The 27250-nt window shown below is 47.3% G+C and overlaps 1 protein-coding gene across 1 annotated transcript in view; it reads left to right on the forward strand.

Moving 5' to 3' along the window:
* The first annotated feature begins 6773 nt into the window (after window positions 1-6773).
* The window catches only part of LOC125942168 (uncharacterized), a 120397-nt gene continuing 99920 nt past the window's right edge, over window positions 6774-27250 (forward strand). The window contains exon 1 of the mRNA XM_049660330.1: window positions 6774-6920. Coding sequence (XP_049516287.1) covers window positions 6905-6920 — 16 coding nt within the window. The 5' untranslated portion in view covers window positions 6774-6904. The remainder of the gene's footprint in view (window positions 6921-27250) is intronic.

Raw genomic sequence — 27250 nt, forward strand, 5'->3', positions numbered from 1 at the left:
CGTCTGTTGCGTTCCCAATATTCGGGATACTTGAAGCTTTGATAGAAATTTTCATCAGCACGTCGACATGGGCCGGCGTCATGTGACATCTATCTGATGTTAAGAGCCTGTTCATGGTAGAAAAGCATCTTTCAACAGCAGCAATTCCTACGGGAAGAGCAGTATCTTCATTGCAGCTGACAACAAAGTAGGGAACATTCTCTTTCTCTCGACCTCGCGCGAAGCATGAGCAGTGCTTGCTGTGAAGCCAGCTCTCCAGGATACCGTCAGTAGATTCTACTCATTCCCCAGTCTAGTCATTCGGAGCGGATAACGAGAGCAATGTGCCATATTTTAAATGTTACGACTTAGCACAGGGGTCTTACTGTACCTATTGTGCATACGAGTACGTTGACTTGAAAATGGAAAAGCAGAAAGACCAAACGTAAATCTCGCATCTCATTCACGCGTAAGCATTTACCGTGACCTCAAGGATTCTCCGCTCCCTGCAGGTCGCAGTGTAGCACTGTCATCTGCGCGCTGAACATCAAAATTCGGCCTCAAAATTAAGGTCACCTAGTGTCCACCTCGGCAAGGAGTAAATATTTGTTAAACCGATTACCACAGTGCATGGGTTCCGCGTAATTTTTTTCCAGGATGAGAGCCTGAATTTTTTTTTTGGGGGGGGAGGGGGTGTCCAGATCCTCCGGGGGGGGGGGGGAGTGTTAGGGGTGTGTGTATAAATCCCTGCCCAGAAAGAAAGAGATCAGCAGTATTCGTAAAAAAAAACAAAGGCTACGCGACTTCCGCTCGCCTGCTTGAGCGCCTTTAACCCGCGCTCTTTTCGGTGCAGGAAAGGAAACATTTTTCCCGGTCGCCCGAGGTCTCACTTACCGGTCGACCCCCGGAACCTCCCAAGTCACCGAAACTATAAACAGAAGAGAGGATATGCACGCATACCAGGAAATCACAGTACACTACAGACTAAATCGACAAATTTACCCGGCAGCGGACAGAACACTCAGTAAGAAAGATGAGTATGTGGAGGAAATTACAGACGGGGGTTTTTCCAAACCCCGTATTCTACAGCAAGTGGCATCCCAGAGTATTCGATTCAAAGTGCAAATTCTGTGATGAGGCAGCAAATCTGGTTCACATGGTGTGGACATGTCCGTCTAAGCATTATAGCTCGCGCACTCTAGAATTCTGGGGGGGGGGGGGGGGGCATTGCTCCCCAGCCCAGACCGCAATGTCCAGCAGGACATCATCGGTCAAGCCCTTGCTGCTGCTGTGTCTCAAGGTATTCCGGCCGACGGCTAGGGGCGACGGGGGAGAAGGATTTCTCTCCCGACGTTCATTGACTGCTGTTTTTAATAAAGTTGTTCCTCCTCCTCCTCCTTCACCCTTTTCCCGCCTAACAACAAGAAGGGTTCTGGTATAGAGTCATTAGCGCAATAAATGCCGAGAACATGACAAAACTATAAACTACAGCAATGTAGTACGCGCAAGTTTGGCAGGGCTGGAGAAAGCGACCTGGCATAAAAACACTTCCGACTGGCAGCAGACAGACAGCACAACGCAAAAAAAAGAAAAAAAAAAGCGCTGATATTCTGCTGAAATGCAGTAAAATCACTTGCTTCACGCAGGTCAGCAGTGCTCCTTCATTGTTTAGAACGTATTACACAATATAAAACATAACGCCAACATCATTAGAGAGACCTGGAAGGTTCCTAGGAACCACCGCGTGGACGTATGCAACCTTAGCCACTGTGAAAACCTATGCGCAAACCGCAGAACTTGTTATTTAATGTCTCAACTCGCGTAACTCTGGAAGAAGCTCCACGCCTCCCGAGCAAGCGCCGAAACTGGGAGAGCGGGGGTCAAGTGACGAGAGGAAGCGGGGCCGCGAGGAGTTTATGAGGAGATATGTCTCTGTGCTTAGTTTTTTTAGCCCTGGAGAAACTAGTGAATTGTAACATTTTGCAGATTTTATTTCACTTTGCTACCAAAGCAGTTTTGGGGGGAAATATCACAAACATGGTGAACAGCCCATAATACCTGTAATCCTAGAATTTACACCAGTAGACACGCTAAATTGAGCATAATAAAATCCGCTGGCTATTGGCTTTTGTGTTTGCAGGCGCGGATCCAGGGGGGATGTCCGGATGTCCTGACCCCCCCCCCCCCCCCTCAGATTTCTGCATCGCCCCCTCGCTGACAGGGGGATGGCCCTGTAGCAAAAACAAATATGGCCACCAGCATTCTTCAAAAGTATTTTTCGCGAGTACCAGTGGTATCAGCCATGTAGAAGTAAAGCTAGCTCGTTCACAAGCTTAGTTGTATTCCGTAGGAGTGTGGTGTCGCGAAGTTGCCGTAGTTAATTTTTCTCATGAACACTTTGGACCTCCTGGCGCCTGCCGTGCCTTACTCGTCCCGTCGGTGGCATCGAATGAGCAAGGGGACGTCCCTTTTGTCAAACACGCCGAGGTCTGCTCGAGCGCCTTCGCACCTGATTAACTTAGTTTCCCCTTGGGGTGTCAACGGTTGCCTCATTGGCTGTCATTGGTTCCACGACCAACCTGCTTAATGAAAGAGATGTCTTGCTGAAGTGTTCATATATAAATAATAACAACTAACAGCTAAACTAAGAACTACGCATAGGCAACTTTTTTTAACTGTAGCACTCATTGTGATCACAGTTACACGTTGACAATATCCAGTACGAGCACAGTACCGTTCGTACGCTACAAGTTTTTCATTGTAACTTCGCAGTTTTATTGCCGTACATTAAGCATAGGAGGCTCAAGCCCGCCGGATCCATTTATCTGAGTGGGCGTTCTCGCGGAGCGGGGCGAAGCCTCGAGCCGCGGCTGCGAAGTGGGGGAGCGTGACGTCAACGGCCAACGCCAGCGCGCGGGCCTAGGATGGCGTCGCGTGGTTAGAGAAACGGGAGCAGATGCGCGCCTTGTGTAAAAGGATGACGTCGCGTGGGAAACAAAACATGAAGACGCTGGCTCGCGCTCTCTAAAGCTCCTATATATAGGGGCTTTAGCGCTCTCGCCTACTACGCCACATCGTTCTTCTTGTAGGTGGCGTCGTGAGTCTTCATACGCGGTGATTCGCATATCGTAAACAACCAGCGTAGTGGTTGCTGCGTTGGAGCGGAGCGTTACGCCCGTATTCAAGAACGTTCCTCTAGTCAACACACCACCACGACTCAAGAGAGAAGATGGCACCGCCATCCCTCCACAGAAGTGGTCACTGAGCTTCATGATCATTCACGGGAATTCATCAGAATTGTCGCGTCTTTATTCTCAATTATTCTGCGCAGTACGACAATTGAAATTTGGACTCTGCTGTCTCGGAGCACGGACACGCTAGAATAATTCTTCCGACTGATACTGTATAGAAACTCGACTGTCTCTAAGTTTTCAATACAAACATACCCACTTACTGCAGTCAACAAAAATAATTGTTCAATTTTAGTTAATTGGGCTGCTCACAGCGATAATTATCATCTCACTTTGTGCCCCCCTAGCCACATAACTTATTTGCACAGGTGGTCTTCGCGTGCCTCCCAGTGCCTAACTTTAACAATACAGTAAAGCTTAGTTTTGAACACCCTGTATTATCAGGTGCAGACGCCATGCACATGGCTGTATTGGGTAACGGCCTTTTCCTATAAGCTCGGAGAAACCGATACCTGGCTTCGCTACAGGTCTTCTTCCTCTTTCTGGGGTTTTACGTGCCAAAACCAGTTCTGATTATGAGGCACGCCGTAGTGGAAGGCTCCGGATTAATTTTGACCACCTGGGGTTCTTTAACCTGCACTACAACGCAAAAACACGGGCGTTTTTGCATTTCGCCTCCATCGAAATGCGGCCGCCGCGGCCGGGATTTGATCGCGCGATCTCGTGCTCAACGCCTGAGCTGACTGAGCCACCACGGAGGGCTACAGGTGCTGCTTTAGCCGTATAAAATGCTGGTTTATCGTGAGGAAAAACGGTAAATTTCGTTAAATAAGAAAGGCTACTATCATCATCATCATCATTATTGACAGAAGCTGACCCCCCTCCCCCCCCCTCCCTCTCAGAAAAAAAACTGGATCCGCCCCTGTGTGTTTGTGCTATCTTTTGAGACTATTCTTGAGGTTCTGCCAAGCGCCATTACATTTGAAAAGCAGCACTGCTAGGCTCGAGGACACGGGTTCGATCCCCGGCCGTGGTGGCCGCATTTCGATAGGATCCGAATGCCAGAACCACATGTGCTCAAAGTTAATCCGGAGTCCGCCACTGCGGCGTGCCTCTTAATCATATTGTAGTTTTGGCAATACAACCCCGTAAATTATTATTACATTTGAGAACTTTGCTGAATCATGTGTAATTCATGCACCATAAATGCCAAAATTTTAAAATCCTTTTATATGCAATTTTTACATCAATCTTGTGAATAAAGGTATAAGGACGTGAGCTCGAATTCTCCTTAAAAAGCATTCCATTATTTGATTACCTGAGCGTATGATTTATTCAGAAGTGCAAAAAATAATTCAAGGAGAAAAATATATTTAAAATATAACCGCACCACCAAGCGATGCTGTCCTGTGTCGGTTGCGAGTTCTTTTACAGCGCAATAATTGGGCATGTTCGAAAAAAATTTCGAGGAAGAAGGCTGACGGGACTGTTTCCGCGGGTTTACTGCCCACGAAGCTGCTTATCTGAACTATGCCTGTTCCCCACAAGCTCAACTGCAGTTAGGCGTTATGGGTCCGCTTGCACTGCAACTTAACTCACGACTTAATGCCAGGCATTCCAGGAACAAAAAGCAATTATCTTGCCTTCAACTTCCGGAAAGATTCAATAACAGCTTTTGGGGCATAAGCGAATCCTATGTTGCGTCACAACAGCTTCGCAGTCTCCATCGAAGATATATATCAATGTGCTCGAGTCCTTGGCGCCATGACGCCGCTTTCTTACACCTCGCGCGGCGGAGACCACCGTTTCAGTCGCTAAACTGGTGGTGAACAGACCAAGCACCGCTGTTCCGGGCTTCTAGCGAGTGTTTCCTAGACGCCAGATGTGTTTGTCTGTCACCGCGCCTCTCGCATTGGAACTGCAATTCTCTGTGTTCTGACAAGTTCGAAATCTCGCCTCATCTGCCATTGAATCTGCTTTCGAAATGGTGCACTCCAAGACTTCCAAAGGTGGAAGTTGGGAGTGTCTCGGAATGCGGTCTCTATGAAGGGTATACAAGTTTCTTTATTTTGATACGTGACTCCGCCCCTGCCCCCTTTAAAAATGCAGCCGATTTCCCCCAAGCAGCTTCTGTCGTCGGCTGGGCTTTTAGAGGTAGAATATCCGTCACTTCGAAGACGCTGTCTGGGCCCTTAGGCGATAATGTGACCTGGCCGCAGCGTCCCAGTAGCGTGTCCTCGGGGTGGGAAAATAGCCACGGGCAGATGGAATGTGAGAGGCATGATTACACGCGAACACCTCTCCCTTCTAGTATTAATTCAGGGAGAGCCGTGCGTGGTCTGTTCATCATTTCAACGGCAGAGGCTGTTGTCTCCGGGGCTTTGAGTTGGGGAAAACGTCATAATAGCGCCCGGAGCTCCTGGTCACCGATGTATGAACATGTCATGTAGAACCCTCCTATACGAGTGTGTGTGTGTGCATGTGTGCGTGAATATATGTGCATACAAAGTAGTGCAAAACTGTTGGGATGCGTCGGGAGTTCAACCGGAGTAATACGACACCTCCCCCCCCCCCCCCCGCCCTCTTGCCTCGCACGCGACAGAAGAAGCGCGCTTCCGCCCCGCCTTCTTCCCTCGCGCGCACGAGATTGAGCAGCAAGCGTTAGTTGACCCTCGCTAGCTTTCACTCGCACATACAGCGTACCGCGGGCACGCGGCGGCGATGCTAACGTCTTTGGACTTTATACGGAACCTCACAGCGACGTCCACGACCACGGCAGAAGTGCGCTTGGAGTGTCTATATGATTGCTATCGCAATACAATGTAACCGCTCACTTCACTATACATTGTCTCACTCATGCCTGAAACTTGGATTATTACGACCTTATTGAGTGGTTTCTGTCTTGGTGTGCACAATCTGCTGGCACGATAAGTCATCAGCGCGAGTGAGCTTGTACACACAAAGTGCTTCCATTTTTTCTGCAAGCAAGATGAAGCAATATCACCGCTGCTTATCGTTCAAGCATTCACCACGTTCCCACTCACTTCCACTCACTCATGTTCACTTAATAATATGTTCACTCATGTTCACGTAATATTATCATTTCGGGGATCGACAATAGGTTATAATAGCCACAGAGACGTTTGTTGCGCAGTGTTTGATTTTTTACTTGAAGGAAAGCGATTACCCTGCTAATTATTGTAGCTTTGTTCTGCCTATAAGATAATCATTTATATCAATGAAATTCGTTTCACCAAATTCCTTATCAAAATTGCATTTATTCTCTCCTTGATTGTAACCGCTTTTAAAATTCAACCTTCGGTTAGTCTTACTGCTCGCTCGTATACTAATCTAGCGATTCCAGTATTTTTTTCGACTGCTCGCTCGCACCGGCAAATGTTCACTCTGTCAAACACCGCGTGAAACACTTTAAGGATTACTGCACACAATATTTCGCCAGCTATCGCGTCACTGCTACGTGTTACAGGTAAAAGCTTAATTTTTAAAACGTTTCTTTTGCGTACCTATCTATGCTAGTGTAAGAACGTTTCGAATAAGCACATACTTTTTACGCCAGCACTCCTTCGAACTATAGAGCGCGGAGACAATGACGAAAAAGAGGATAGCCAGCGAATCTCGTGCAGCGTGTGGCTGCGCCTAGCACTCGGTGTTCTTCTGGTGGACGACCATTCGTACGCTGCCGTTTCGCCTGTATTCCAGCGACGAGCGGCGCAATGGATGCCAGCACAGGTCAGAATTCCATCAACCGGGGAACGCAGCAGATGACTCCCAGGGCACGGTATGCGCTGGCTCTGCTGCCGGTGCTCAGAATCAACTGGATCGTCATGCAACAGAAGCTGACTGCCGTGAGGCTGGCTTTCTCCTCCAGAAGGCCCCTTAACTGCTCGCGGATTGAGCGCACATTGGACCAAGCTTCATACCTGATCGACGACGTCAAGCACGCCATGAGCGTGCTCCAGCAGGAGGTGGGTGACCTAGCAGCCAGGAACAGCGCCCTGAGACGCGAGAACGCGCTGCTCTTAGAAAGACTGATCCGTACGCGCCAGAAGGCCCGCACGGTGGGAAGCCATTCCACAATGTCCGCCCCAGTGTTCGACGAGGTCGGCTTGGCTCCAGATGCAAGCTCGGGTTCAGCAACCACGGGTTCTTTTCAAGGAATTGCCATCCAAGACGCCACCGCACCCACTGGGCCACCAGACGTGTTCACGCCAGAGTCTTCTTCCACTTCTCAGGGCTCTGGTGAGAGTGTTGAACCCCATGACTAGCCGAGGAAGATTGAGAGCATGGGCATGCACTCTTCGGTTGACACGGACCCGTGACGCGTCGTGGACGAAGCTCTGAAATGCCGTCAACTGAGGAAACTACGCGGGCATCGAGGTGTGAGCTGAAATAAAGCCATCAAACCCATTTGCCTTCCTTTCTTCGTCATCGCGCTTGTCCCAAACTTTGGGCAGCGGTCTTATTGAGTGAGCTGTTATATGCTTGAGTGACGAGAAACCTGCACGTGCGGCACATTGGGCGGGTTGGTAAAGTTGCATTCTCAATGTAAAACATCGTTAAAAATACGAGGTATGTGGTAGACGTGACAGCTCATGTAACGGCTACCTTTTTTTGTCCTCTTATTTTTTGAACGCTGTTTAACATTCACTAGATTAGCCTGCATTTTTTTCGTTTACATTTAAGTAACCGAATTCCCAGCAATAGAACAATACGAGTGCTAGCTTGCTTGCTTGCTTGCCTTCAAAAGTGGCTCGTACCCACTATGGGGGATTGGCCAAGAATCGGGTGATTGAAGGAAAACAATTATCGGAGACTAATAAGGATCACTTTTAAAATTTTCGAATGACGAAAGGAATTTATTCATGTAAAATTTTAAAATTTAGCAAGGAAATCGTCCTGATTCAATTATGTACCCCACAACAGCTGCACCAACATCCCTACGACAATGTCCGAGAGAAGAGGCACCAAAAGATAGAATATTGGGTATGGTAATATTTAATCCAGCACTGTTAACTATTTCTTCTAAAGCATGTTTTCTTAATGAGGAAAAACGGCGGCATGACAGGCAGAAGTGTTCTATTGTTTCGTCTTCATCACAGTATGAGCACAAGGAGGAGGGCGCCAGACCAGATCGATGAAGATAAAAGTTTAATGTAGAAATGCGACATCTGAATTTGGTAAAAGGACTTCAAGTTTTCTATTATGACAGAATTTTCTGTTCCAAGGAAATAGGAGGTGTCATTCCAGGAGTCTTGCATGACTGCCCATCTCCTTAACCTAGCCGCGGTTATGTAAGCTGATACAGGAAGAATCTGAAGGATTGGACCACTAAGGGCAAATCCTCGTTTGTCTTTTTTTTTTCTACTTTCTCTGATTGCCGTGTAAGGGGTAGTGTACAATCCGTGAAACCATCTCTTCGCCAGACCTATTCGGCAAGTGCATTTGACTCTCCCATGAACATGTCAACACCAAAACTTTAGCGTAGGTGCCGTGGCTGCACGTGTTCGACGTTTTGTCGTTGTGCGTTGCTGATGGTGATTTATTACATACGCGCGGACAACCGGGAAGAATTTGCCATTTACGTCAGAACATCAGAACTGGCGAATTAGAAGGAAAAGAAGAGAGCGCTTTCGCTGCTTTATTTCAAAATCGCGCCTACGTTACTGTGCGAGTCAAATGAGAAATATAAATACAAGCGGAATACCAAGTGTCTTATTTTCTTATATTGTAATGATAACATGCCTCAGTTTTTTTTAATTAAGCGCTATGATAATATTGTTAATATTCTTATTCTTCTTCTTATTATTATTATTCGATATGAAAACATACATACAATGCACAGATAGAAAAATAGAGAAGGAGAAGGCTGACAACTGCCACCAAGAACGCATGCCTACTCTTTACTAAGGAGGTGATAGAAAAGGAAGGCAGTGGCACGAGCGCGTTCGCGCGGTTGCGCCGAGGGCCCCCAACGAGCCAGCTGTGGAAGACGACGCTCGAGCCATTGCTGCTGATGATTATAGTTTCTGCGTACAGGCGACAGACTGATGAATCGGCTAGCCAAATAAAGCTTTGGTGTAATATATGCGCTGAACTAAATTTTGCACCATCTAGGAGCGGTGCAATTCACTTTCACTTAGTGTCACATGCAGAATCGCAATAAACATACAAAGTGATTGACCTCAGTAGTATTTTGTTTGCGGCCTACCAAGCATTCCTTCTCGGTAAGAGCGACATTTTTGCTATTCCAAAGGTACAGCTTACCAATCCACATGAACGTAATATTTCTCTATATTCTCGCTTTAAGGCATATCATTTCTGATTCGCCGAAAGCTTTGTTGCCTTTTCACGTGTGAAACAATGTGTCAGTGAAAAAACAAAAAAACTTCGCCCTAGAGATTGCGGAAAGCGAATATAAAGAAAGGCTGGTTGACTAGCCTTGGAGATCTTGACCTTGCCGTACTGTTCACCGAAGGTGAAGGTTATGCATCCGGAGAAGAAACAGACGGCGTGGTAGGATGGAAGCTTGTAGTAGTACCTTATCGTGTCAAGTGCAGCTATGTCAGAGAGAAAGAGAAAAAAGATTTCTCGGCCCTTCCACTCTGTGAAAATGGTTAACCAACGAAGCTGAAACGTGGGGCCCCGGTGTTTATCACTGGTTTAATCCCAAGGGTTCATTAAAATATTTCACAATTATGAGGTTACACATACGTTCGGCTGCCACGGAGAGAACGACGTCACTGACGGCTGTCCGACAGTGACGCCGCAGTCCGCCGTTGTTGCTTGCGTTCGATGTCTCGAGTTTGCTCGGCGGCGTGGTTAGTAGCATTCGCCCGCCGTTGCCGCTTGCGATTCTTCGAAATTAAACTGCTTCAAAATTAAGTATGTCCGTTACGGTAAGACAATGAATCGGCACGTCGACGACGAGCCCTTTCCCGAGCGCGTTCGCGGCGGCGTCACTCAAACGCGTTAGGACACGTCGTCAGTTGCTCATGAATGGCTCATACCCCCTTAAGCAATGGCTCATACCCCCTTGAACGCGCGTTCCCCATTACGACGACAGAGGAGTAGTGAAATTATAAGCTGGAGTGATTAGTGGCAACGCAGTCAGCTGTGGAAGCAGACAACGACGACGAACGCGGGATCAGTGGCACAAGCGCATGCCCAGCACGAGCACGAGCCAACGAGCCAGCTGCGGAAAAAGACGTCGCTCGAGCCAATGATGATGATGATAATTTTCTATACACAGGCGATTTCGCCTAGCCGTATACGATTTCGCCTAGCCATGTAAAGCTTCGTTTTAGAATATTTCAGCCCTTGCAAAGTCACTCACAATCAGGAAACCAAGCTACATACAACCAACTAGCCCAACAACAGTTTTATTAAGAAGCCAAGCTAGTTTCTTGTAGAAAAGTAAGCATGCTGCGATGAGCCTGGTCGCGTCGAGAAGCACAGCCAATCGGATACAGGCAATGATCGAGGGTGGTAACTGTAGGCCAAGTAGACTTATAGTCCCATAGTAGCGACGTTGGCAGGATACTCTAATACAAAGGGCTCAAGTGTCTCGCAGGAACCGCAAGAAGCACACAACGGACTGTCTGCACGCCCTTACCGGTATAAACGTTAAGACCTCAGGACACAGCCAACCCTTAATTTGAGCAATAGAGCTCTATGCACAACGAGGCAAGCCTCGACCACGAACCCGGGTGTGTCTGGTAAATAAATATAAGTATGTGATCAATATGCAGGTATTTTCATCGTGCTTGCCGTATAACAAATGCTCCCAGGCTCTGTTTCGGATAGTGTTGGAGATTTATTCGCATTTTTATATCTCACCTTTTATTTTGTTTTGTAGCAAGTTTAATTGGTGTCAGTAAAACAGAATTGTCTTCTGTAATGACCGAGCATATAGGCAACAAAGCGAGTTCTCACAATAACTAAAGCACGGAGACAATGACCTGATCTAAAGTTTTTTTTTAATATCCCACTAGTTCTCCGTATAGGCGACTGGTGATAAGTGGTCCCATTCTTCCAGTCGTAAGTTCTGCGGAGCCGAGGTAATCATGCGACCCTCAAGTGTGCAGTGACATTGTAGACTAAGATGAACGTCACAGCATGCCTGCAACGAAGATGGAGCAAAGCTATTGTGTTAAGGAACTAAGCAGTCTTAAAGACTCAGTTTCTACTGTTGTTGGCGTGTCACACACATTCGATGAGCTCAAGGACATTAGACAAAGGGTTAACCAAAAAAATCACAGCATATCCACGAAGTGAATGATGATGAGTGGGCGAAGCACCGGGGGATCATTCTGGTAATCCACAGCTACGGACGAGAGATAAAGAGAGCGCGCGTCGGGAACGAACGCCCTTGTGCAATGCAGCGCCCCTAGCTACGGACGAGAAAGAGAACGCGCGTCGGGAACGAACGCCCTTGTGCACCGCAGCGCCCCTAGCTACGGACGAGAAAGAAAGAGAGCGCGCGTCGGGAACGAGAGAAAGAGAACGCGCGTCGGGAACGAACGCCCTTGTGCACCGCAGCGTACCTAGCTACGGACGAGAGAGAAAAACGCCGGAAGCGTTCTCCGGAAGCCGGAACCGGAAGTGGAAACGGAAGCGGAAGCCGGCTTCCGGTTATACTATACATATACATATATATGTATATATGCGTATACATATATACATGGCGGTCTCCATGCCAACCAGAGCTACGGACTTACTCCATCTAGTGAACACTTCATAAAACTACAGGTGGCTACATACGGAGGAAGGACAGACCCACGCTCTAAGGTGCTTCGCCCCTTAAATGGAAGCTTAATTGCTCGCGGCAGCTTCTTTGTAGGCGCCATCGGCCGCGGATGCGGCTACGGCGCCCGGCGACTTAAGGCCTTTCCAGATCCCACCGATCGGTCGCTGTCAGCGGAGTCAACAGTGAGAAGTTTGCCACTCTTATATGGTTCATGTAACACAAAGCAGAGTTTAGCAACGATCACAGATGTTTGTTTTAACGCTCCTGCGTAGCACACGAACCAATACCAGACCACGCTGTTGGCCCAGCTGACAACCGCCGATTACAGGTAGCCGGTATAGGGGCTTAATCCGCTGGCCGTCACAGCCGTGGGCGACGGCGCTCGCGAAGAGGCCGCCACTAGCAATTAAGCTTCAACACTGTTGTCAAGCCTAATTGTGTTGACATACTTGCGTCTGCACACTTATGTCGCCTACATAAACCTACAATTGGTTTCATCGACTCCATCAGTACTGAAGAGCAAACATACAAGCAAGGCATTTCGTTTCACACACAGAAATATAGTCGCCCTGTTATGATACCCAATGAAAATGACTTATTTTTCTTTGTTTCTTTTTTAGAACACTTGAACAATCAGTTTCAATAAAGCGCATTCACGTAATTTTCTTTTTGACGGGTTTGACAGGTTCACCTTGTATTGTCTCGGACGAAGAAAGGCAAATCATCCGTGGCCAGCGACCACGCCATGTCATTCAGCTGCATGCACCGGAAAACGTAGCTCGAAAAGGCACCGGGACCCGCCGTGGTGGCTAAGCGGCTATGGTGTTGCGCTACTAAGCAGAAAGGCGCGGGATCATATCGCGGACGCGGCGGCCGCATTTCGATGGGGGCGAAATGCAAAAACGCCTTTGTCGCGTGCATTGGGGGCACGTTCCATATTTCCAGGTGGTTAAAACTGATCCAGAGTCCCCCACTACGGCGTGTCTCATAAGACCCTATCTTGGTTCGCACGCCATATGCTTTGGGTGCCAGGGGAAGCCAACAACTCCGCACGCCTCGCTGCCTTAGCGCGCGTTTGATCACGTGACCTCCAACATTCGGCATGAAAGTATGAGTGCCCAATGGGTGCGTGTGCTAGTAATTATAATCCCCACTATTTTAGAAAAGGACAATTCGGGATTTAGACCAGTGGGATTTACTGGCCTGTAAAGAACGAGACAGCGAAACCGGCAATTCGAAACATTGCCCAACGCAATGTCAGGGACCCTGGCAATGTATTTTGCGCCCCAAATCCGAAATGAAAATATGAGGTATAGCAGGAAGTTTTTGGTTTGAATGGTGGTTTTATGAGTAGCTGACTTTGAATGAAAATATGGGGTGTAGCAGGAAGTTTTTGGTTTAAATGGTGGTTTGAACAGTAGCCGACTTTGAATTTCACAAGCCTTACTCGGACATCTTGGAGCGGTTTATATTCCAAAGCCCCCGTGTGGGGGAAAACACATTTACTCGAATTCTGAAAGCTATAATATCTTCAGGGTGAATGTTAGAGATCCCTTTGATATTTAGGTAAGTGGGGATGAGACCACTCCCATGTGTCTAGATGCCCAACCACCACTTTTCACACGTGGCACAACAGCCTGATCAAGGCTTGTACTTGAAGGTGATGGCGTTGACACAAACTGTGCACGATTCCGTCGATGATGAAGTCGACGCCGGGCCTTATCAGAGGGTGCTCTATGAGAAGAAATGGTGAGACACAAAACTTTACAGCTATACCATTACTGCTAATTGTAGTACAAGAATTTTACAACATAGAATGACTGTGTAATATAATGCCTTCCTACTCTGCAATAAAACGTACATCCTATTTTCAGTAATTTAAGAGTGTAATTGGGAATTTGTACCAGTGCCACCCCATTGACACTTTTCGTGGTGATCCCGTGGGTGCTGCCATGTTTGATTACGTGGTGACGCGTCGATAGCTTGCCTCAACTGCCTGCGTTGCCTCTGTGTTTACAATGGATGCGTGTGGCGCCGGTGCAGCTTAGCAAACCTCTGTTTCGGGACATATCCTAGACGGTGACTGGGTGGAGTCAAGGTCAAGTCCAGACGCTGTGCCCCGCAGAAACATAGGATTGGCGTCATTCAGCAGGGCGAAGTCACGATTGGAGACGAATAAAGCAAGTCGGCCTCCCGCTGCATTGACCCTTGAGCTTCCCCAAATGGTGTGGTGGGCGTTGCGGACTCCTGTGATAATCGGCGGACAAGGATATGCTAGTATGTCTTCTAGTCTTCTGATGTCAGACTTAACGGAGATAGGTACCCACTTGTGTAAAGTCGTGCTTTCTAGTTTTAACAGTCAAGACATACTGATTGTCGTCATAAGATTGCATAGGCTCTATGAGGACAAATGGTTCGAGACAAATCTTTACAGCTAAACTATTACTGCCAATTGTGCTAGAACAATTTTACTGCATGGAATGCCTGTGTAATTTCAAGCTTTTCTACTCGGGAAATAAAACATACGTCCTATTCTCAGTAATCTAAGAGTGTTAAAGGGGAATTTGTACCAGAGCCACTCTATACAACTCTGCTACAAAGGCTGAATACGTGGTATGCCCGTTCTGATCATAAACATCATTTATTACTAACAAACGTCATGTATACGTTGTCCTATACAGGGTGTCCCAACTATAGGTAGGTACGCACCCACTTGTGTAAAGGTGAGCTTTCTATTTTTAACAGTCAAGCAGACATACTGATTGTCGTCATAAGATTGCACAGCCTGGACGACGTAAGTAAACTCACGGCGAATAAAGGCGACCACCTTGCCACTTTCACTTTTGCTGGAGGACATATTTGACTCGTACACAGGCAGTGTGATTGACTGGCATGGCATGGCAAGAACTTTATTTTGGTCCAGAGAAACTAGGGCCCGAGGGCAAAAGCCTCCAGGCTCAGTCGGTGGCTCCGCCCACGTAGGCACCGGTAGGCCAAAGGCTTTCCCGATGTCGTGAGCTCTCCGGACGGCCAGGAGTTGATCTTGGAGGACTGTCATAATTTTTGTTCGCAGATAACGATGATTGGAAACGGGTAACATGCACAAATTGGCAAAAATCAAAGGTTTGAGACGTTGGCCCTCTGGCTTTCGACCTAATAATCGATGTTTCTCTGACCTTACGAAATGACTGCTAACCGCTGTATAGGAATAATTCGGTGGTCTCCTGTTGGCACATCATCAAGTGATGTAGGCTTGGATGAAGGAATCCAGCCTGCAGCCTCCTTGGAAGGCCGGGTGCTCGGGAGCGCCGGCCAGTCTCCCACTAGGGAATGCTTTTCCGCTTGAAGCCTCCTTGTGCTCTCGGGTCTGCTTGTACTTGAAGGTGATGGCGTTGACACAAGCTGTGCACGATTCCGTCGATGATGAAGTCGATGCCGGGTCTTATCAGAGGGTGCTCTATGAGAAGAAATGGTGAGACACAAAACTTTACAGCTTTACCATTACTGCTAATTGTGGTACAAGAATTTTACAACATAGAATGACTGTGTAATATAATGCCTTTCTACTCTGCAATAAAACGTACGTCCTATTTTCAGTAATGTAAGAGTGCAATTGGGAATTTGTACCAGTGCCACTCCATTGACACTTTTCGTGGCGATGCCGTGGGCGCTGCCATGTTTGATTACGTGGTGACGCGTCCATTGTTTGCCTCAACTGCCTGCGTTGCCTCTGTGTTTACAATGGATGCGTGTGGCGCCGGTGCGGCTTAGCAAACCTTTGTTTCGGGACATATGCTAGACGGTGACTGGGTGGACGACACGAAGGTTTCGTCACAGCTTCAGAGAACACGCAAAAGCGCTTTCGGAGCTAATTAAGGTACGTGCAAACAGCGCGAGCAGCGCTGTTTGGACGCGTGGGCTAAATACAACCTTTGTCCGTAAAGTTACAAAACTGAGTCCATTAAAACATGCGTTTAACATTTAAATCATTTCTGCAGCACCCCTTCGAAATAGTCTCCCTTGCAGTCTATACAGAGCTTCTAACGCTTCTTGAGGTCTTGGAAACAGTTGACAAACGCTTCTTTTGGCAGGGCTGTAAGCCCCTTTGTCGTGGCGTTTTCACTGGCCTCCACGCTCCCCATCCAGCGACCTTTTAGGGCTCTCTTCACATGAGGAAACAGGAAAAAATCGCATGGGGAGAGGTCAGGCGAGTATGGCGGATAGGGAAGTACAGTAATGCAGTGCTTGGCGAGAAATTTTGTCACGCTCAGAGCAGTATGCGGCCTTGCGTTATTGTGGAGAAGGCTCCATTGTGTCAGATGCCCATAAGTTAGGGTGACGGCGTCGCAGTGCATCACGCATGTGTTGGGGCACGCGGATATAAAACTTCTGATTCACAGCCTGCCCTTGTGGGACGAACTCGTGGTGTATGACACCTCTGGCATCGAAAAAAAAAAACTATCAGCAACGTCTTTGTTTTTGTCTTCCATCGCCGCGCCTTTCGCGACGCCGGAGAGCTTGTGGACCACCATTCAGCGCTCTGCCTCTTTGTTTGAGAATCGTATTAAAAACACCATGTTTCGTCTTCAGCACAGATGCTGTCGACGAATGCACTATCCTTCTCTCCCTTGTAGTAAAAATCTGCGCTCACTGATGCCCGCGTGTCCTTCAGGTCCTGTGTGAGGGAGTGCGGCATAAGTCTGGCATTCAGCTTTCGTTTCCCCAAGTTCTCACGCAGAATTTGGCGGTCTTACTAATGTTTGGTCTTACTAATGTCGAGAGCATCCGATAGCATGCGGACTGTAATGGTGCGGTCTTGCTGTACGATCTCCCTGATCCGAGCCACGTTTTTTCATTCCCTAAGGTTGCAGGGCGCCCCTGCCTTGTGTAGTCTTCCACCGACGTTCTCCCCGAAACGAACCTCTTGTGCTGCTCGAAAACTTGCGCCCGTGATAATGTCTCGTTGCGGTAAGCGTCACAAAGGAGCTCATAGGTCTGTGTGGCTGTCTTTCACACATAATTTTATGTTTACACGCTGTTCCAGGTGGACGTCCATCTCTCCACATTCACCCACAGTAGAATGCGCAGACGACTAGTGGAGGAGGAGGAGGAAATAAACTTTATTGAAGACAAGGGGAGGGGGGGGGAGCCGAGGTCAGGCAGAGGGGGCTAGAGTGGCGTCCAGCTGGCCGCGACCTTCGCCACCCAGTCCGCCAGCCCGGCTTGGGTTTGAGCGTTGGTAGATTTTAGTAGGGAGTCCCACGCCTCCTGTGAGGGAGCTTGCCGTAGCAGATTTCTTGGGGGAGGATTATTCCTACAACCCCATAGAATATGATTCTGATCAGCTGGATCTGTGTCGCAATATTTACATTTTGAATTATAGTCGCCTTTGGATAGATAAGATAGAATTTTGGGGGACATAACAGTAGATGTTTGCGCCCTGCGGAGATCCGTGGCTTGCTTTCTACTAAGGGAAGAATCCGGTGGTGGATATATCCGCCGGTCCTCCCTGTACGCGGTGACAATTTCATTGTAGCTGTGACTGGGTGTCGTTCCACCTGGTAGCGGTCCCGGACATGCCTCCACCGCCCGGTTAATTAATTCTCGGGCAGCACGGTGGGCCATTTCGTTCCCGCCATTCCCAGAGTGGGCCGGCATCCAGATAAGCGTAACCTTGCCAGCCGGTTCGCTCAGTATTTCGGAGGCTCGTGGGCCTACCGACCCTTGCATGTAACTTCTAATAGCTGACATTAAGTCCGATATTATGAAGCTGTATCGCGATGCTGCTATACCAAGCGCAATTGCGGCTTCCTCGGCTTCGTGAATGGAGCCTGCGCTTATTTTACGTGAGCTCACTGTCTGGCCTTCGTTGTTGACTGCTGCAATTGTGAACGTGTGAGCGCTCTCCTGTGCAGCGTCCACGTATATAGCTGGCTTGCTGCTAAGGCGGCGGCCGAGTGCCTCGGCCCGAGCCTTCCTCCTGCCTACATTGTTTTCTCCCATGTTTTGGGAAGGGGGGGGGATGATAATTTTATTCCTAATGCTGTTGGGAATACGAATTCTATCCGTTATGCCGGCAACGGGGCGGAGATTCATGGCTTCTAGAATTTTGTGTCCTTGAGCAGAACATGAGAGGCGCCACAATTGAGCAGCCTTATGTGCTTCAATAATTTCTTCTATAGTGTTATGCACTCCGAGGTCTAGGAGACGCAGGCTACTTGTGCCTTTAGGGATTCCCAATGCCGTTTTGTAGACCGTCCTGATCATGGTATTGAGTATTTTCAAGTCAGATTTTCGGAGGTAGAGATATGGGCACGCGTAGGCCAGCCTTCCAATGAAGAAGGCTTGGACTAGTCTGCATGCCTCACTTTCTTTCACTCCCTGATTCCGATTTGTCACCCTTCTGAGCATATTACTGAGCTGTTGGACTGTAGTTCGTAGCTTGCTTAAGGTCACTGAATTCTGGGCCTTTTCTTGGATGTGCAAACCGAGTACTCGAATGGTTGGTACTATTGGTACCTGCGCGCCGTCGATTAGAATTTTATACTTGTCTATGGAGTTAGGGAGCTTCCTGCACATTAAGAAAAGTTCCGACTTTGCCGGAGAGCACTCGAGCCCGTTCTTACGAGCATGTCGTTGGACTTCATCTGCAGCCCTCTGCAGCGCTTCCACCACCTCATCTGAAGATCCAGTACGCGTCCATATGGTCACGTCATCCGCATAGATAGCGTGTCTTATGTGCGGGATTGCCGATAATTTTCTTGCAAGTGGATACATTGCAACGTTAAATAGAAAGGGAGAAAGGACAGCCCCTTGAGGGGTACCGCAAGTCCCTAGGGTGATCTTGTCGCTGCAGGCAGTGCCAAAATGAAGTGTTGCGGTTCGGTCGCGCAGAAAAGCCTTTATATAGGTGTGGGTTCTGTCGCCAACCCCTAGAGCTGAGAGACCCTCGAGAATAGCTCGATGCGCCACATTATCAAAGGCTTTTTTAATGTCGAGTCCCAAAATTGTTCTGGTTACTCCAGGGATCCCTGGATCTAAAATATCTCTCTGCAGTTGCCATAAAATATCCTGGGCTGAGACGTTGGGGCGGAATCCGACCATGGTCGCGGGGAAGAGCTGCTTCGTCTCCGTGAACTCAACAAGTCGACTCAAGACCACATGTTCCATCGCTTTTCCCAGGCATGATGTGATTGAAATAGGGCGAAGGTTTTCTAATTTAAGAGGTTTGCCGGGCTTGGGTATAAAGATTACTTTTGCGTCTTTCCATTCAGGAGGAATGGAACCATCGTGCCAATAATTATTAAACAGTTTGGTGATGGCGTCAATAGAAACTCCATCCAAATTCCGGAGCATTTTATTGGTTACTCTATCGTTGCCTGCCGCCGATGTGGTGCGTAGGCTGGCCAGGGCCGCACGAACCTCTGCTGCAGTAAAATCTTGATCCAGATCGGCATTGGGAGCACCTTTATACGGTTCATAAGAGTCACTATCCATTTTGGTGTTTAGGTAAGTGGAGCAGAGAAGGTCCATCATTGGCTTTTCCCCACCTGGAAAGGAGTGTAAGATCTTAAGCATTTTCTCTTGAGATGCGCCCTTTGATTGGTCTGGATCGAGTAGGTGTTTTAGCAATGTCCAGGGGTTTTTGCTACCCAGCTGTCCATTAATCCTATCACAGATTTGATACCACTGCGATGAACTAAGGAGTGTCGAGTAGTCCTGAATCTCTTGGTCGAGTCCCGCCAGACGAAGTTTAGGCTGACGGTTATGCTTGTTCTTCAACCATTCTGCTTGTAGCGTTTGCTGTTGTTCCCAGAGGTTAATTAACTTGGAATCCGGTTTAGGGCCGTTTTCCTCGAAAGGAATCTAGTGTCAAGATATTATTGTACATGTAGTGCCATCTAGCAGCTGCCACAGCAATTAACATAAATAACTCAGGTTGGCCCGAAAAGATGGCGCTACACATACGCACGAACATTTGTTTTAGAGAATCATTTCTAGAGAAGAAAATAAATCAGTCTCGAAACTTTACGGACAAAGGTTGTATGTTTTCCAAACTATCCAAACTTTCCGTCTATGAATTGAATCAGGATTAGCGTGTTTTGCTCTTCGTTCTTTATTTGGCAAATATTTTGAAGCAGCGGCGTGTCATGTTTCTGACTCGTAAAGTTCCTCGGTGTGGTCACCATCTGATTATTTTCAGCCTAATCGCTTGCGGGTGTGCTCAGTTCCGTTGGATTTGTTATTGCTGCGCACAAGGCTTGAAGCGTGTATGTAGCTGTTCTGTAGATTGTATTACATTCTAGCAATGACGTATTATCGCTAGTATAACTCGGTTACTCTTGTGGACCGCCACGAAACATTCAGCTTCAACCATTTGTGCGCTATCGATGTAGTACCGTCATATATTGTGCATATATAGTTAGCATATATTCAAGTGTGCACCCATTCACGTATTGACACGTTAACGAATTAGTGGGCGCATGTGTCCGCGACAGTTGGGATAGAGGTGCGTCGATACTGTGTGCGAAACCTACTATTACAGGAAGCGGCGCTACTCCCTTTGTGATTGTTTAACGAGCGGTACTCACACTTGCCGACGTACAGGGGCAGAAGCCCTTTCTTTGATGGTTAGCAATACAGTGCTGGCGGATGAGGAAATTTCTGTATCCCCGAGGAAAGCCGTACATCTCGAAGTGCCGGAAACACGTTCGCAGAGTTGCACCAGCGGTCCGCGAACTTGGCGACACAGATTCATTCCATATTCCTTATTACGCCAGTCACAATTTTTGCAGCGAACTACTGCAGGCGCCTTCAATCCTCAAGAATCAAACCAGCATGATTTGAGCACAACGCGATAGCGAAAACTCAGTTGCATTTACGACAGTTGATCGCCAAGAAGAATGGTAGAAGCGGTAATGGTTTCGTATGCGTGCGCGGTCGCTGATACGACGTACGGATGGATGGATGGATGGATGGATGAGGCTGAACCCTTTAAATCGGGCGGTGGCATACGCCACCTAGCCATGACTATTAGCATAATTTGTACTTTGTGGTGGGTGAAATTTCACCCCTGCCTTAATTTTATCCACCAATCAGATAACCTCTGTACGGCGCGCCGCCGAAAGCGCCATCTCGTTTCTCTCGAACGAACTGCTCCGCGAAAAGGGTCAATACACCTCTGGTACAATGGCTAAATTTTTTGGTATGTCCGTTGTGATCATAAACATCATTGATTACTAACAAACGAGGTGTATGCGTTGTGGTATACAGGGTGTCCCAACTAATCTGCACCAAGATTTTAAAATATGCAAAGCCACCTAGCTGAACAGAACCAAGAAAATGTTGTTTGCTGTCGGTTGGAGATACTCAGACTATTTTTTGCATTCTGCTTAATTACATAATTAGTCTTAATTTTTCAACTTCTAAAATATTATAATTGGATGAAAAATGTCAATCAGAAAATTGTAGACGAACATTTAGAACTCCCGATACAGCGTTCTGTTGCTCAATACGTGCAACATAAAAATGCTTTTCCGGGCCACGCAAAGTGCCTTGAGTATCCAGTGGCGCAGAATTACCTTGGTTCTGTCCAGCTATGTGGCATTTTCATATTTTTAAATCTTGGTGCAGGATAGTTGGCACACCATGTTTATCTTAAATTTATGGCAAGGTAAAAGCTGCCGAAGACGGTATAACATTCGCTGGTGGTATGAGATTAGGACATTATCCCGTCGGCATAACATTGAGTTGGAGAGAGGTGTTTGCAAATAATGTAAAATCGATGACATATGCCTTATTCCACCAGTGGACATAAAAATAGGGTTGCTAGTTTTAATGGAGACTATCTGAGGCACCTTGGCCGCTGCTCCATTTTTAGTCATTATGGAGGTGTTCTTTGCTTTCTCCTGAATAAGATGTGAATTGTTCAGGATAGATTAGAAGGTGAATTGAGTTTTTCATGTACGTAAGCATTAGTAAATTGGGCCCGCTTCGGGCTTCTAAGCGATACTCTGCGTCTATTTAGTGCTGCGGCATTTTTTGATGACATGTGTCATTTATAGCCGCGATAGCCACTATGAGCTCACTCTCTTAAGTGTTTTGATTAGCGATGTCCGCCACTCTCCGTCGCTGGAATGGAAAAATTATTGGCGAAAAAATTACAAACAAATAAATATTCTCATTGTACCGCGATAATTCCAACTTACGACGAAGAGGTTCGTAGTGCAGGATTTTACCTTTCAGCCACTTTTTTAAAAGTGATTTTAAAGTGATTTTTTGAAGTTCGATTTCATAGGGTACTTCACGAACTTTCCGAGGGCTGACAATCTATCTATCTATCTATCTATCTATCTATCTATCTATCTATCTATCTATCTATCTATCTTATCTATCTATCTATCTATCTATCTATCTATCTATCTATCTATCTATCTATCTATCTATCTATCTATCTATCTATCTATCTATCTATCTATCTATCTATCTATCTATCTATCTATCTATCTATCTATCTATCTATCTATCTATCTATCTATCTATCTATCTATCTATGTCTTCACTAAGCTGTGCCATCTAATGAGCAAAGACATAAGTAGTCACGTTATCTTCATCTGACGCAATGAAATACAGAATGGCACGCAGATTGGCACGCAACGACGATAGCCCCCCCCCCCCCCCCCCAAATGTGAATGCGGCTCTCGTCGTTGGGCGTCACCCAAAAGAACATGTCTATCATAACGTTCCGGTTGAGAAACTCGCGTTGAAACCTTGCCGTCACACCCTGGAAGTTGGCGCTAGTGTTGCCGAGGCTCGTACCAACGTTGTTGAGTTCCTGGAGTGCAAGACGACGCTGTCGTTTGGTCTCAACATCGCGCTCCCTCAACTCGGGGTCCACGGCTCTTCGCGGATGCTTCGCCTTGGCTTCGAAAGCCCTCATGCTGGACGCTTCGTCAGTTGCCCATGAATGGCTTATACCCCCTTAAGGAATGGCTCATATCCCCGCAAATGCGGCTTCCGCATTACGACGACAGAAGAGAAGTGAAATTCTACTCTGGAATGATTAGCGGTAACGCAGCCAGCTGTGGAAGCAGACGACGAACGCGGGAGCAGTGGCACGAGCGCGTAACGGGCACGATCCCTAGCGCAAACTTCACTCTCTCCCAGCTCTGGCTCTCACAGCTCGGCGATGCGGCGCACGACGACGAGACCAATCTAGCGAGCCTTTTAACAGCTCCGCTGTAATGGCGTTTTTTTATGCAACCAAGTGTTACAAGAAGGTTTCTGTGTGTTTTTTGTAGAAAAATGTTTTCGTGAATCGCCAGAGCGGTGTCTTACGCACTCTGTTAGGTATGCAATGGCCTAGTTAACCGGATAAGCCAGAGCGGTAAACGAGACGTGCAAAGAGCATGCATATGAAGTCACTGCACTTCTGTGTGGTCCTCCATTTTTGAATTTATGAGGCCAGGTAGTCTCTTTAGGCCTGTAAGTGCTGGTGGGCTTGCTTTAGATCATCTTTTTAGAGCGAAGCTGTTAATGGCTCAGTCTTCGATGGTTGGGTCCGGATGTAGAAAAAAAGATCTCATTGGCCGTATGCTGTATGTGCGAGTGAAAGCGCGCGAGGGACGCGCGCTTTCCTGGGGAGCGAACGCACGGCGGAGAGCAAACGCGAATTCTTTCGCGCGAAAAGCTATGGGGAGACGGGAGGGAGGAGAGGCGAGATTTAGCAGCGGCGCCAAATACATATCTTGCGCCGGGCGCAAGGGGAACTGGTGATTCAATCTCCCACGCGAAATGAGGACAGCAGGAAAGCAGCGCGGGAGGGAGGGGTTGAGGCTTCTGCTCTGCGAGCGACTTGTACTTTGCGCGGCGCAGGGCGGTCGCGCGCACCGTATCTTGAAAGCGATCTGCAACACGGCTCCTACCTTTGTATGCCTTGTGCTTTCACCGCTCAGTTTCCGTTGAAACGAAGACTGCATGAACCTTCGCTCGCTGCTGCTCGCTCGCTTACTCACGCCAGCGTTTTGACAGCGGTTGTGTGCGGTCACACAAAGAACGCGCAGAACTGTTGTCGATGGCGGCGGCGTTTTGCCTGCGTTCGCACCGAACGTGCGCGGCGTTGGTGACGTGTTTATGAATAACGTACTAACCTTTACCGTACATCATATGGCGATGTAGCGTAGCGACCAAAAGGCCATGGTCCCTGTGGTCACTAAATAAGTGGAAAACACCGGATCATATATATTTCTCATTCTTTAATAGTTCAAATAACCAATTACACCATCACATCTTAATCGTCATAATTGGAAACACAATTCCAAGTACAGCTTCGCTGGTCTTCCACCTCCACCCCATTGGAAGGGCTGACGGATTTGTTCGACAGATAATTTGTTGCTTCAACTGTTTCCGTGTAAGTTCACATCCAATAATTCAATCATTCATGCATGTTAATAAGCAAATGCTGTACCCAGCATAGTGGTGTCATCACACGATTCTCAACGTCCCTGTTTGTGGTTGGTTTTTCCACTAAATGCCTTTGCACAGTATCTCAGCCACTCTGATAATACTACGGCGGTGGAGAAACTGATCCTGTAGAGCGTGATCGCGCCAGAAGCTGCCGTGATTGGCTAATGCACGCTCAATATCATTCTAGTGGATAGAGATAGCGTTCGTGCATCCTTGGCGTTCTATCACGTCGCCTTCCCAGTTGGAGAGGCGGTCATAAGTTCAGTTTTCTTCTTTTACATGTGATGAAAATGATTGAACGCGTCTGCCTCGTTTTCATTAGTCTTCTTCTTCTAAGGCTCGGCTTCTTCCAATTTTTACTGAATGACGCTGACGTAGTCTTGTTTTTCTTTAGGGATAGCTTAAGGGCTCGTAATGGGTGTACACGAAATAATAATTTGCTAAAGCCGAACCAATGCTGCAGAAAGAAGCTAAATGGTTGTTTTAGTAGACCAGTGGCAAAGTCCGGGCATGTAAGAGCAGGAAGAAACGCCGAGTCTTTCTATTTCACGACACAGAGACGCAACTTCAACAAACGAACGTGAATCACAGGACTTTTTCTTTTTAAAGAAGATTCTTCGCTCCCATCTTCGCATGTTCACTCTGACAAACAGTGCAGGAAACACACTAAGGCATAATATATTTCGCCAGAAATCACGTCACTTTTTCACATAACGGGCGAAACAAATTTTTTAAACTTTTCCTTCGCGTATCAATGTATGCTAGTCGGAGACACGTTTCAAATCAGCGCCTCCGTGTACACTGTTGTACAGTGTATACTTTTTGCGGTAGCACTGCTTGGAACTAGATCCGGGAGACAATGACGAAAAAGAGGAGAGCCACCGAATCTGGGGCAGTGTACAGGATCTACTCAAATGCACTAACTTTGCCACGCAGCCGGTGAGATCTTTCATCCCTCCTCATCTAGCTCGCTGCAAAGGCATAGTCCGCGGTGTGTACATAAGCTTAACTCCACCAGAAATCCTTGAGATATTTTCTGCAGCAGGTGTAGTTTCCGTGTACCGCTGTACCAGACTTGTAGACAATAAGAGGATCCCTACAGAAACAATCATAGCGACATTTTTCAGGGACGGCTCGCCCATCAGAGATAAAGGCACCTACAGGGTTGAACCCTTAGCTCCACGACCACTACAATGTCTCAAGTGCAGGCGGTACGGACACAGCGCTAATGCCTGTCGTTCAAGTGCTCGATGCCGATTATGCGGAGAAGAACATGATGCCAATGATTGCACGTCTCAGGAGCAGTCATGATGTTTATGCAATGCGAATCATGCTGCTGACTACTCCAACTGCCTTGCCAGATCCAAAGAAATCCAGGTGATTGAAATAATTGAGAGTCGACGGTGCTCTCGTCGAGAAGCTCTTTAAGAAATTCAGAGCAGGACCCAGTGTTATGCCGGTGTAACAGCCCGTCAGTCATTCGGCATGGATCAGTCACTGCCCCAGCCAATTACAGCAGCAATAGAAAAAGTGATGGAAAAGGCATTAGAAAAAATTCTACTAAATCTTTCTGAATCTTTGGCTACAGTAATATCAACGCAATTGGCTGGTGTATCTCAGACACTAACAAACAGTGCACAAAATACGGCCGCCTTATTTGCAAGATTACCTAAATATCAGACACCTCTTCCTCCTAACAGTGTGGATTCAGTACGTCCTTCGACTTCCGCTCAGGTTGGTCATGAATGCCATTCCGATTCAGACTCTCTAGGCAATCGTGATGTAGATATGGACACTCGAGTTCTTAAACGCACAAGATCGCCTAACAACAAAATGCCTCGTTCTCCTAACTCCAAAACGAAAAAAAGTGTGTGAAAGAATCACTTACGAGGATTGACTTTCTAAAAGACAGTATCCTGGACCAAGCAGTTGCGGCTGCTTGTCTACCGTCAACATAGGGTGCCTATAAGGATACTGCAGTGGAACTGCCGATCTATACTTTTTGCAACTACAGATTTATTACATTTAATCTCCCAACAATCGCCAGACGTTATACTATTACAAGAAACTTGTTTAAAGGGAAACTGATGAGACATCCACCCAAATGTAGCAATTTGCTACAATGGAAACCCAACCGGTTTCCTCGAAAGAAAGCCTCGCAGTTGAAGAAAAATTCGTCCTGGTCCGGGACTCGAACCCGTGACCACCGCCTTTCCGGGGCAGCCGCTCTACCATCTGAGCTAACCAGGCGGCTAGCAGACGGCAGGGCGAAGTCGAATTTGTCGACAACTCGAAGCAACGGCAAGTGTTTGATGTTATAGTTCAGCGGAAATCCGCTAGGTGGAGATAAATAATTAAAGGGAAACTGATGAGACATCCACCCAAATGTAGCAATTTGCTACAATGGAAACCCAACCGGGTTCCTCGAAAGAAAGCCTCGCAGTTGAAGAAAAATTCGTCCTGGTCCGGGACTCGAACCGGGACCACCGCCTTTCCGGGGCAGCCGCTCTACCATCTGAGCTAATCAGGCGGCTAGCAGATGATCTATACCTAGCGGATTTCCGCTGAACTATAACATCAAGAAACTTGTTTGTCGGCTGACCAAGACTTTCATTTAAACAATTACAAGTGTTTTCGATTGGATAGACCTTCCCGAGGTGGCGGATTAGCTTTTTTCATTTCGTCTAAATTCTGTCATAAAGCAAAAATATTGCATCATACCCTATCATCCGAATGTCAAATCTTAATATTAAAAATAACTATTCCGGGTTGCGCCCCGCTCTCTATAATTTACTCCTACTTTCCCGCTGGAGTGCAAAACGTACGCCCACTTGATGTCGCAGTAACA

Source organism: Dermacentor silvarum, chromosome 1 (assembly GCF_013339745.2).
Source record: "Dermacentor silvarum isolate Dsil-2018 chromosome 1, BIME_Dsil_1.4, whole genome shotgun sequence".
In the NCBI taxonomy this organism is placed as follows: domain Eukaryota; kingdom Metazoa; phylum Arthropoda; class Arachnida; order Ixodida; family Ixodidae; genus Dermacentor; species Dermacentor silvarum.